We start from the raw sequence: 12,210 nt of genomic DNA, 5'->3' as shown, positions 1-12,210 counted from the left end.
ACCACTGTAACTTCTAAGTCAAGGCCTTTGAATAACATCAGCTAAGGCATGTGCATAAGAACATAAGAGAAGTCATGTTAGATCAGGCCAATGGCCCATCTAGTCCAACACTCTGTCACACAGTGGCCAAAATTCAGGTCCCATCAGGAGGTCCACCAGCAAGGCCATAATTTCAGAAGCCCTCCCACTATTGCCACTCAAGCACCAAGAATACAGAGCATCACTGCCCCTGACACAGTGTTCCATCTATCCTTGTGGCTAATATCCACATTTATGTTCCATAAATTTATCCAATCCTCTTTTGAAGCTATCTGTGCTTGTAGCTGTCATCACTTCCTGTGGCAGTGAATCCCACATGCTAATTACTCTTTGGGAGAAGAAGTACTTCCTTTTATCTGTTCTAAACCTAAAGGTAAAAGGTAGTCCCCTGTGCAAGCACCAGTTGTTTCCGACTCTGGGGTGATGTTGCTTTCACGTTTTCACGGCAGACTTTTTACGGGGTGGTTTGCTATTGCCTTCCCGTCATCTACACTCCCCCCCCCCCAGCAAGCTGGGTACTCATTTTACTGAACTTGGAAGGATGGAAGGCTGAGTCAACCTGGAGCCAGCTACCTGAAACCAGTTTCCGCCGGGATCAAACTCAGGTTGTAAGCAGAGAGTTCAGACGGCAGTACTGCAGCTTTACCACTCTGCACCACGGGGCTATTACATTCTAAACCTACTGCTCATTAATTTCATTGAATGTCCACAAGTTCTTGTATTGTGAGAAAAGTACTGCTTTCTCTTCCTTTCCTATCCCAAGTGTAATTTTGTAAACTTCTACGTCACTCCTCAATCGTCATTTCTCCAAGCTAAAGAGCCCTAACCTCTTTAACCTTTCTTCATAATGAAGGTGTTCCACCCCCTTAATCATTTTAGTTGCCCCTTTATGCACTTTTTCCAATATTATATTTCTTGAGGAATGGTGATCAGAACTGTACATAATATTCTAAATGAGGCCACACAATAGAGATATACTGGCTGTAATACTGGCTGATTGTTTTCAATCCCTTTCCTAATAATCTCTATACATTTATAGTTAGGATTTTTGGCTCCAATGTACGTGATGTTCCACTTGCCCGCATTGAACCTCACTTGCCACAATGACACCAACTTGCCCAGCCTCAACAGACAGATCTCTGAAGTGCCTCACAATTCTTTCTGGTTCTCACCACCCCGAACAACTTAGTGTCATCCACAAATTTAGCCACTTTACCGCTCACTCACCAACACATTAATGAACAAGTTAAAAAGCACCAGACCTAGTACCAAGCCTTCAGTAACCCACTGCTCACCGCTTTTTACTGTGAAAACTGCCTGTTTATACTCACTCTCTGTTTCCTGTTAATTAAACAGTGTTTAATCCACAAGAGGACTTCTCCTCTTATCCCATGACTGCTGAGTTTACTTAGGAGCTTTTGATGGGGAACTTTGTCAAAAGCTTTCTGGAAATCTAGGTAAACAACATCTACTGGATCACCCTTGTTTAAACGTTTGTTAATTCCCCCCCCCCCAAAAAAAACCCCTCTAAAGGGTTAGTGAGACAAAATTTTCAGATTGCAGAGTGAGGAGGTGAAGACATGGCATGTTTATACTTTGCTCTGAGACCTCTTACTCAATCCATTGCAATCCTAAGAGTATGCGTGTGGGCATTTTCAATAAATATTTTTGAACACCGACAGCTGTTCTCTGGACCACCTAGACCTACACTGTTCAAATACAGTTTTAAGGCAAGCACCAGGAAAACGGGGGGGGGGGGGCAGTTGTCAGGCTAATTCCCCAACTGTGCAAAAGAGCAGCAAGCTGTACCTGAGGTAGTGGGAGGCGCAGGGGTGAGGTGAGGCCTTAGAGAACCGCTGGAAAGAAGGGAAGCCAGAAGCCCTGCCTCTTTCAGTGGATAATTCCTACAAAGGCTGGGTGGTGGTCATGGGCCAAGCCAGGACTTTTTTTGTAGGAAAAGGCCCAGCAGGAACTTATTTGCATATTAGGCCACATCCCCTGACATCACAATTGCTTTACAGGGTTTTCTTTGTAGAAAAAGCCCAGCAGGGACTCATTTGCATATGAGGCCATACCCCCTGGTGCGAAGCCAGCTGGAACTGCGTTCCTATGTGTTCCTGCTCAAAAAAAGCCCTGGGTCAAGCAAAAGTGGTGGTGGGGAAGCCCCTCAGGGAGCAAAATGGAACACGGCCTGTATGTCTGTGGGCTGTTCTGCCACAGCCTCAACACGGATCCCTGACCACCAGTCTATTAACAGAAGCATACTAGGAGTGAACTTGGAGAAGGCCTGTGTTGGCTCTCACATTGATTTTTCTGCACACAAGAGCCAGCACAGTGTACAGGTTAAAATTCTTAGACTAGGATCTGAGGAATCCAGGTCAGATGCCCCACTTGTGCGATGAAAGCTAGCTGGGTGACCTTGGGCCAGTCACACACCCTCAGCCTAACCCTATCTCAGTGCTGTTGTGAGGATACAATGAAGCAAAAAAATAATTTCAGCCCCTCTCAGTCTTGTTGCCTGAAATCCTTTTAACAGAAGACATGAGAGATATTTTATTTTTACTTCATTTATACCCTGCTTTTCTCCCCACTGGGGACGTAAAACAGCTAACCTCTGTCTCCTCTCCTCTGCTTTCTCCTCAGAACAACCCTGCAAAGTAGGGTTAGGCTGAGGGTGTATGACTGGTCCAAGGTCACCCTGCTAGCTCCCATTGGTAGAGTGGGGATTTGCACCTGGGTCTCTCTAGTTTGATGCTATAACCCCCATACCACACTAGCCTTGTCCCGGTCTCACACTCCTCTTCTCCGCAGAGCTTCCTTTTGATTTTGTACAAGCTGCCCCAGGGCTGCAACTTGCTCCGCCTCTTTTGTGCAGCAAGCAAGATCCTCTAAAAACCGTACTGATTTCGCACTAGGGTTTGTTTCAGGTGCGGAGCCCTTTTCCCCCCACTGCTTGTTTTTGCACAAGCTGCCACAGAGCTGCAAGCTGGTGCACCACTCTCCTGTGGCAAGCAGAAACCACCTGTAAGAGAATCTTGCTTGCTGCGGGAAAGTGGCGTGCCAACTCACTGCTCCGCAGCAGGTTGTGTGAAAACGGAGAGAAGTGCCGAGAGCAAAAAGGCACTCCATCTGGAACAAGCCTAGTGCGAAATCAGTCCCAGTTTCTGTTTGCTACAAGAAAGAGGCGGAGTCAGGGCCGGTGTGTGGGAGTAGGCAAAGTAGGCAGTCGCCTAGGGTGCCACCTGGCCTAGGTGCCCCCTCCCAGACACATTACTCTGGCTCCTGACCACTGTCACCTTGTCTTCTCACCAAGCTGCCCTCAACAAAGCCAAGCCACCCCTCTCTCCCCAATGTGCGACTTGGTCTCCCACCTCATCCTATCCCATCACCCTCTTTCCTGGTGCGGCCAGCAAGCACTTATTCTCACAATTTTTTTAATAACATATCAGATTTTTTTAAAAAAATAAAAATCAGTAAGTTAAAAATGTGAAAAGTTTCAAGTTTGGCGCTCTTCATTTTCCCTGTATTTTTTAATGGGGGGGTGCGCTAGTGGGTGATTCGCCTAAGGCACCAGAAAGCCTACCACTGGCCCTGGGCGGAATGAGTCGCAGCCCTGGGGCAGCCTGTGGGAAATTGGAAGGAAGCCCTGCAGGGGAGTGTGAGACTGGGACAAGGCTAGTGGGGAATCAGTCTGGTTCAGCTTTCCAACTCTGCAGGAGAACCAAGCCCAAATACTGCAAGAGACCTTGAGGGCACACTGTTGTGAGAGCACAGGGGCCTCACTGCTTCTTTGACACCCAGGGAACTGCTCTGGTTTCTGCAGTCAGGCCCCGGAGCAACCAAAACAATGTTACATAAATGGGTGAAAATAGGCTTCTGAGCGCGAGGAAAGGGGTCTGAGAGAGAATCCCTTCACAAGGTGTGCGCACACTTCTTTTGTATGTCTGCTCAAGCAGATTTTTGAAACAGTACAAAACCCACAAAATAGAAGAATTGCAGATTTATACACCGCCTTTCTCCCTGAATCAGAGAGGCTTACAATCTCCTATGTCTTCTCCCCCCACAACAGACACCCTGTGAGGTGGGTGGGGCTGAGAGGGCTCTCACGGCAGCTGCCCTTTCAAGGACAAGTCCTACGATAGCTATGGCTAACCCAAGGCCATTCCAGCAGGTGCAAGTGGAGGAGTGGGAAATCAAACTCGGGTCTCCGAGATAAGAGTCCGCACACTTAACCACTACACCAAACTGACTCTCTACTGCAGCACCCAAAATATACTTACCAGCATCCAAAGTGAGATGAATGTATATGCCACAAGCAGTGGTCTTTCTACAAATGTTTTCTCCAGTTTATGATCACTGCAAAGGTCCTGTTTGTGAGCCTCCTGGAACTTCCTGGTTAGGCACAGTTGGAAACAGGATGTAGGATGACAAGGTGCCTTATGAGATCCAGCTAACATCTGGTGATGTTCTCACTCAAAACTCTCATCACCTACAAACCTTCTGGAGCTGCTGCTGCTGATCCCCCATTTCTCCAGACAACAGACCATGGTATTAGTGGCAATGAATCAACAAAACTGAGCTGTAATGGGTTTTTGGATGTAGCAAGTCCCAAAAGGATCAGAAATACAGGAGGTGCTAATAACTGGATGCAGGGAGCCTCAGGTTCTCAGTGCAATCCTAAGCAGTTATACCTTTCAAAGCCCACTTTGTTAACTCTGTTTAGGATTGCACTTTAAGTCAAGGAATAGTCCCAGGACTTAAACCCTCAAAATAAACATAAGTGTTGGAGCAGAGCCAGATCAAATGAAAGGATATCCTGGATCTCCATTTTAACTTTTAAAGACAAATTATATTATGTCAGGATTGGTACCATATGGAGAGGGTACATATGAACATATGAAGCTCCCTTATATTGAATCAGACCCTTGGTCCACCAAAGTCAGTATTGTCTACTCAGACTGGCAGCGGCTCTCCAGGGCCTCAAGCTGAGGTTTTTCATGCCTATTTGCCTGGACTCTTTTTAGTTGGAGCTGCCAGGGATTAAACCTGGGACCTTCTGCTTACCAAGCAGATGCTCTACCACTGAGCCACTGTCCCTCCCCCAGTTAACCCTTCTATCTCTCCCCTACACTAATCAAGCCATACCTGAGTAAACGCATTATAGCCCCCTTCTCACTATTCACATGACCCTCATCCACATTGGGGCCCACCCACCTATAATTCAGCCTACCTGTTTTGACTGTCTATATACATGAGCTAGAAAGTTAAGCAGGAACTGAGTGTGTGTGTGTGGGGCATCAAACAGAAACTCAGTGGTGTCTTCCCAGCAGGAGGCGCTGTAGCTCCAGGCCATCGGGCATTGGCACAGCAGCATACAGACTGCCTCTGGCAAGTGGAAAACTAGAAGACAAACTCAGCAGAAAGTACTGATTATGGAGAGGACCCTTTCAACCTCTCCTTCCACCCCTGCTGAGTTAAGATTTTATCCACGTTTCTACTGTCGAAACAGGGAGGACTGCCTGCTTTGTATCAGCGGAAAAAGTTAAGCTCTGGATCGCAGAATCCACACAGAGAGAAGCCTTGTGGGAAAGGGGGTGCATGAGACAGGCAATCAAGAAGATATTGGATTTATATCCCGCCCTCCACTCTGAATCTCAGAGCAGCTCACAATCTCCTTCACCTTCCTCCCCCAAAACAGACACCCTGTGAGGTGGGTGGGGCTGAGAGGACTCTTACAGCAGCTGCCCTTTCAAGGACAACCTCTGCCAGAGCTATGGCTGACCCAAGGCCATTCCAGCAGGTGAAAGTGGAGGAGTGGGGAATCGAACACTTTGTACAGGGCATCTGCAGGCAACATAACTGCAACACAGAATGAGCACAGCTGCATTCTTTTCCAATGACCATGCTTTCTTCCAGAGATGGAGTTAGATCATACCAGCTTTTCTGCAGGCAATAAAGCAGAGAAGGGAGGCAGGCTTCTGACCACCAAAAAAGGCTACGCTGAGGATCGTGGGATGCTCACAGACAAAAGCCAGACAGGACAAGAATTGCAACAAAGACTGCAGTTGGGTAATAAGACTGACTTGAAAAGCTGGTTCAGTCCAACCCTTTTTTTTTATACGTACACCTGCCAGTTAACCCTGGCCTCAGCCCAGCACAGAGACAACAGTGTTCCATGTGTCAGTGGGGGATGGGGGGGGGGTTCAGGTGCCTCAGGCAGGATTTGACTGGTTTCATCTGCAATCCCCACTCCAGAAAGGAAACATATGCAGCTTCAAAATCCACAAGGGTTATTTTATTGGACTCAACTTGCTTCGCCTTAGATCCAATCAGTGCACTTTGTACAGAACCCAGAGTGAGCTCAGCAATCTATTTTCCCAGTTCATTTCTTGCCAGCAAGAAAAGAAGGATAAATACACAGACAGCTTATTTTCCTGGAAGAGTTTCAGACGGGGTGGGGTGGGGGGCAGATCTGGGCACAGGGCGTGGATAAACACAGATGTGGAGCCACTTGGTATGGTGCCAAGCAGGGAAAGGGGAAAGAGAAACACAGGGTCGGTAAGGGTGCGTGGGTCTCACACACCCGGTCCTGCAGATCCACTGGGTGTGCAGCGTCATCTCTTTGTCCATCTCATCCCAACAAGCAAAGTCCTTAAGAAAGGAGTGTCCTTGTAACACCTTTCAGGTATGGGAGCTGCTGGGCAGCTGGGGAAGGAAGGGAAGCTTTGTTGGCCAAAGATGGGCAAGAGCATGGCTAATTCACTCCTAAAAAGTGCATCGCTGCCCAGGGAAAATGCTGGGCTTGAGGAAGGGATACAGAGCCATCTCTATATTACATTAAAATAGACTATTTGTTTTTAAAAATATTTGAATTGCTACAAAAAACCCTCACCTCTTCAGGGGGTTGGCAGAGCTGGGATGCTTTGGAGGTGGTGGGGGGGGAGGACATGCTGTTTGCGAGGGGCTTGAGCACTGACCCTTGGCTTTTGACACAGAGGGGGTACTGGCTAGAAACGGCCAGCCGAGAGCTTACTGCAGCACCCATCCCTGGCTTCGAGGGCTTCCTGCCTTGCGGAGCACCAGGAGGAGGGGAGAATCAAACCAAACAGCTAGTCCGTAGGGGAGAGGACAGCAATGGCAGCTTGGTCTCCACAGCCTCAATGGCAGAATGCAGCGGGCTGATAATAAAACAAAAGCAACGTGGTGCCCTCGGCTCTGTTAGCAAAATCCCTCCTCCCTCTTGTCCCAGCGGCAAGGGAAAGCCACGAGGCAAGCTGCTGACCTCAGGTGCTTTTTAGCCGTCAGGCCAGAGCTAGTAGGGGAGCAACCTGAAGCTCGGAGACTTTAAGCCTGATGAGGGTAGTCATGTCAGTTTATGTATCAAGCAGAAGGGGGACTGGGGATGACGGGATCTGCACCCTTTCCTTTCCTTCCCTTGCTGCAGTCCGCTGTCCAAACCCCCATTGTCCCTCAAGTCTGGCCTCAACCCCAGGAGCAGGTGGGGTTGGAAGGCAAGTGGCTGGGGCAATGGGGAGCGGTGAGGCGAGGGAGGAGGCTTCCCTTGCTTGCATCGCTTTTGCTGAAGTTAACATTAGATCACGTAACCTCCACTTTCAATGGGAAAAGGGGGCAGATGCGTTTGCACCACAGGGTTTCCTTGCCCATCCGTGGGGCAAAAGGCAAGGGGGAATCCTGGGGGGACTAAAAGGAGCAACGTGACGGCCCCCGTGTGTGCCCTGGTGACAGCCCCCTGGTGTCCGTCCCCAGAGCTTTGCAAAACAGATCTTACCCAAGCAGGCTATGCTTGAGGCAGTTCCCGGGGCATTGGGGGTGCCCTGGCAGACCAGGGGTCACTTTGGTCTTTTTTTGAGAGCAAGGGACAGGGGGAAGTTCAGCTATCATTTCAAGGCTCCAGAGAGGCCTATAAGAGGCACAGGGAGACTGGGGCCTGCAGGCAAAGAATAGAACTACTCAAGCTTTGTAGCAGGGCAAGGGTAGGCGTTTCCTTGGCCTCTGTCTGCATGGACTTTTATGCAGCAAAAGGAGCTCTTGAAGCGGACTCCTCTGGTTTTCTTCCAATAAATAAATTCCCAGACACCCAAGTTGCAGGACTGGCCATTTCTGAGTTATGTTACAACAGAGGGTTATTGAGGGGGGGGGGCATAAAAGAGCAGGAAAATGGCTCTTTTGGTGAGGGAAACAAAAGGGTTACTACCACATTGCACCATGGGATTCTTTCCCAAGCGCTTCTGTAGATGGGCATATCAGGACCAGGGAGCTGTACGCCTGACTCCTAGTTTTTGGCTCTGAGGGAGTTTGGCCTGCAGTAACCCAAACTTGGCTTGAGGGCTCCTGTATTGAGGCCTCTTTAAAACCATCGACCTCTCTCCAGCTTCACTTGGCTGGATCACAACCACCACCTGGCTTCTAAATCATGGGACTCCAAAACAGGCGGCACGTGATGGCAGAGGCTCCTGGTATCTCTGTCCTCTGGAGGGGACTGAGGCCCAGCATGCATTGGGAGGCTCTGCTGAGTTTGGAGAGTATCAGCGAGGAGCGGAGGGAAGAGGGAGGGCAGCCGTTTTGGTTCATTCCATCTCGTTCAAGCGGATACAACAGAACTAGAGTCAGAATGCATTCTCACGCAGGCGGGGGCATCCATCCTGCCAGCAGCCATTCCGGGGGAGCAGAGGATCATGGGAATGGAACCAACATCTTGCCTCTGGCCTGTGCCTTCGTCATCACCTTCATCACTACGGTCTATTTCTCTCGTGCAAATGCAACGTGGGTCCTAGATGACGTGGCAGCAGTTGAACTGTCCCAGGGAAAGGAGGCTCTCCTTGGAGGCGGGCCGCATCCGGAAGGCCAGGGCCTTCTCGCAGAGAGGGAACTGTAGGATCCGGTCCTTCAGGTTGGCACTCTTGCCCTTGGCGGGATCGAGCTTGATAATGTTGTCTGCCAAACTCTCGCTGCCGCTGGGGCTGCCGTTCCCGCGGCTGTCGCTCAAGTGCTTTGGCCTACTGGGTGGTCCCATCTCAAGGTTCCCGTCTGGTTTGGGGGACTTTTCTTCTGGGTCCAAGGCTGTGTTTGCCTGGGCAGCTGGGCCCTGAGTGAGAGCCTCGTTCTTCCGAGGAACATGGACCCCAGCCTCCTTCTTCAGGAGCTTCTCTCTAACGGGGCCCTGTCCATCTTGGGGAGTGTTGTTATTGTCCTCTTCCTTCCCTATGTGTGGTTCCACCAAGCTGGGGCTCACGACTGCCCTGCCACCATCCTCCTCCTTGGTATCCTCCTTGGCGTCCAACCACAGCTTATCTTCGGTGGTCTCTTCTGGGGACGATTCAGGGGTTCTTTTCTCCCCTTGCAACTTGAAGTTGCTGGTGCCTTCCAGTTGCACGGCTTGGCTCAGGAGCTCTTGGCAAAAGCCTTGGCTGTCTATTAGGGACAGAGGCCTCTGTAGAGCCACGTAGTTCAGGCTAGATTCATGCGACTGATCAAGGGAGCGCTGCTTGGCGAACCCCGCCACAGGAGCCTTCGCTAGTTTGCTGTGAGCTGCGAGACTTCGGCAGAACAGAAGGGAAGCCTTGGCACTCTGGAAATCGCTCATCTGCTCTTGGTTCAAGGAGGAGGTTCTCCTTCGGAAGAGGCCAGGCTTCCCCTCCTCTTCTTCCTCTTCCTCCTCCTCCTCCTCTGAAATCTGCTGCAAGGCAGGAGTGCTCTTAGCAATGGGGGTCTCGATGAGGGAGGGCCGAATGAGCGCTCTGATTGGCTGCCCGCATCCGTGGAAGCTGGAAGGGGACTCGTTTTCTCCCAGAGCGGAGAAGGACAGGACGGACTTCCCAGAATGCTCAGCAAAGTTCTCCAAAGCACTCTTGGTCAGAGGCTGAGGGCTTTCATCCACCAAAACTGTGGGGTGGCTCAGATCGCTCATAGTGCTGAACGTGGTTCTGGAAAAGAGAGACGAGAAGGCAAGGGCTCATTGTCTATGAACATCCAAAGGAGCAATAAACAGGGAGAAGCCACAAACAAAATGCCTATTCTTTTTCCTTTCATTTTTTTTCTCACATTCTTCCCATATCCTGTTGATCAGGTGCACTCTGCAAATTCCATAGTCAGACCTCAATTTGCCAGGCACATGGGGTTCTGATTCTGGACAGCCACATGTGGGGAGAAAGTATAAGCCTTCCACACAGTACCATTTACCTGTACGAATGCCAGCTCCGAGCTGGAAAAGTCCCGGACATTTGGGGGGCACAGTCTAGAGAGGGTAGTGTTTGGGGAGAGGAACAAAGCCTCCAGACATCTGATACCATAGAGTCTGCCCTCTGAAGCTGCCATTTACTCTTTGTAGTCTGGAGACCAGTGATAGTTCCAGGAGGATTCCAGGCCCTCCCTAACGTTGGCAACCCAATTTACTCAGTCTGGGAGCAGCTATTTGCCCTGTCGGGAAACCTGACGTGTAGCTATCAATATAAATAAAGCCCCCATGGGGGCAAACAGCACCTTAGTCCTCAGATTTCAAGTGGGGAAACTTGCACATGGTGGGTTAGGCTTAAACCCCCGTCTCTCACCGATTCCCCACTAGCCTTATGCCGCTCTCACTCTCCTCTTCTCTGCGGGGCGTCCATCAGATTTCACACTATCTGCCCCGGGGCTGCAACTTGCTCTGCTATTTTCCACACAGCAAACAAGATCCTCTAAAATCTGGTTTCTGTTTGCCGCATGAAAAAGGCAAAGCGAAGAGAAGCGTGAGAATGGCATAAGGCTAGTGGGAAATCGGTCTCTGTGTCTCACAGATCCAAATCAGGCTTTGCTGCCACCACTCTGGGTTAAGGGTCAAAGCACCTGGGAACAAAGATTCATGTGTGACATGCACAGTGCAGGTATGACGGATGGTATCAGGGGAGGATGCGAGACAGGACTGGCTCCAGGTTTGAGGGGATCCGAGGCAGAGTGGGTCCTCCAATCCCCACTACCAGCTCCGCTTTCTTGTTTACATACCTGCACGCCCCCATATGTTTGAATGTCTTTTTGCTGCCTGCTTGCAAGTTGCCTCACTGCCTAAAGTCACATCTGACTGCACTGCCTATGTGCTCTTTCCCTGATGGTGTTGCCAGGACACCTGCCCTCCAACCAGGGGTGGTCTTTCCCCATGAGTAGAGAAACCCCGATACACAGAGAGGCCCACAGCCTCCACAGCAGTGTCCTCAGAAATACCAGGCTTGGCATTAATGACGGGTCTACTAAGAGCTGTTTCTGAGAGAGAAACAGGTTCACAGTGACAGGCTGGTTGCCACATTCCTGTGTACGTCTTCTCCCCCTCAGTTCTTTTCTCTCCTCTGGCAAATAAAGGATGGGCAACTGCCACAATTCAAAGATCCCAGTTTCTAACGGGTTAAGAGGCTACCTATTGTAAAGACAAGGTACACAGACAAAAGCTCTTGCCTCTAGCGCACAATGGTATGATTGAATTACGTTCTGTTACTAATGGCATTTTCTCCCTCTAGCTATCACCTCAGGTATGGACACACCTATTCTAACGTTTGTCTACATTAACATAACCAATTTTCCTTCTGCCATACTGTCATGATCTGGCCTGTGCCTCAGAGGCCTGTGGGCCCAGGAAAGCCTGAGTGGTAGTAGTGGGAAGGGCCTACAACTCCCAGAAGCCCTGTAAGGTTTTGGTGCCATTTTGGGCCAATCAGAGAACGAGGATAAATATAGATAAACATACCCAGGGCTTTTTTTGAATAGGAACTTACAGGAACGCAGTTCCGGCTGGCTTGGTGTCAATATGTCAGTGAGTTCCTGCTGGACTTTTTCTACAAAAAGCCCCTGTGTGAAACAATGGTGATGTCAGGGGGTGTAGCCTAATATGGAAATGAGTTCCTGCTGGGCTTTTCTACAAAAAAAGCCCTGAATATACCCCATTTTTACCATATTATTGTGTTCTGCTGCCCACTCACAAAGCTGCACCCCTAATCCACGTCAGGCCTTTCCGTGTATAGCTCTGGTCATTCTACACACGCTCCTCCTTTTCATCCATCTTCAGGATGAACCATTCTCCAAGATCTAGTATAGTATTACCCCAGTGCTCATATGCTATCTCACCCACTCCTCTGTTTCTATATCTTGTGTGTAAGCTGCCCCATTTGTATGTAGGTTTGATTTTAT

At 49.6% G+C, this 12,210-nt stretch overlaps 1 protein-coding gene across 1 annotated transcript in view; it reads right to left on the bottom strand.

Moving 5' to 3' along the window:
* Positions 1-7,891: 7,891 nt before the first annotated feature.
* The window catches only part of LOC132582489 (SNF-related serine/threonine-protein kinase-like), a 30,601-nt gene continuing 26,282 nt past the window's right edge, over positions 7,892-12,210 (bottom strand). The window contains exon 6 of the mRNA XM_060254080.1: positions 7,892-9,983. Within this exon, the coding sequence (XP_060110063.1) occupies positions 8,831-9,983 (1,153 nt within the window). The 3' untranslated portion in view covers positions 7,892-8,830. The remainder of the gene's footprint in view (positions 9,984-12,210) is intronic.

This window comes from Heteronotia binoei, chromosome 14 (genome assembly GCF_032191835.1).
Source record: "Heteronotia binoei isolate CCM8104 ecotype False Entrance Well chromosome 14, APGP_CSIRO_Hbin_v1, whole genome shotgun sequence".
NCBI lineage: Eukaryota > Metazoa > Chordata > Lepidosauria > Squamata > Gekkonidae > Heteronotia > Heteronotia binoei.
The sequence above is the reverse complement of the archived record's forward strand: the minus strand, read 5'-3'. Positions and strand labels throughout refer to the sequence as shown.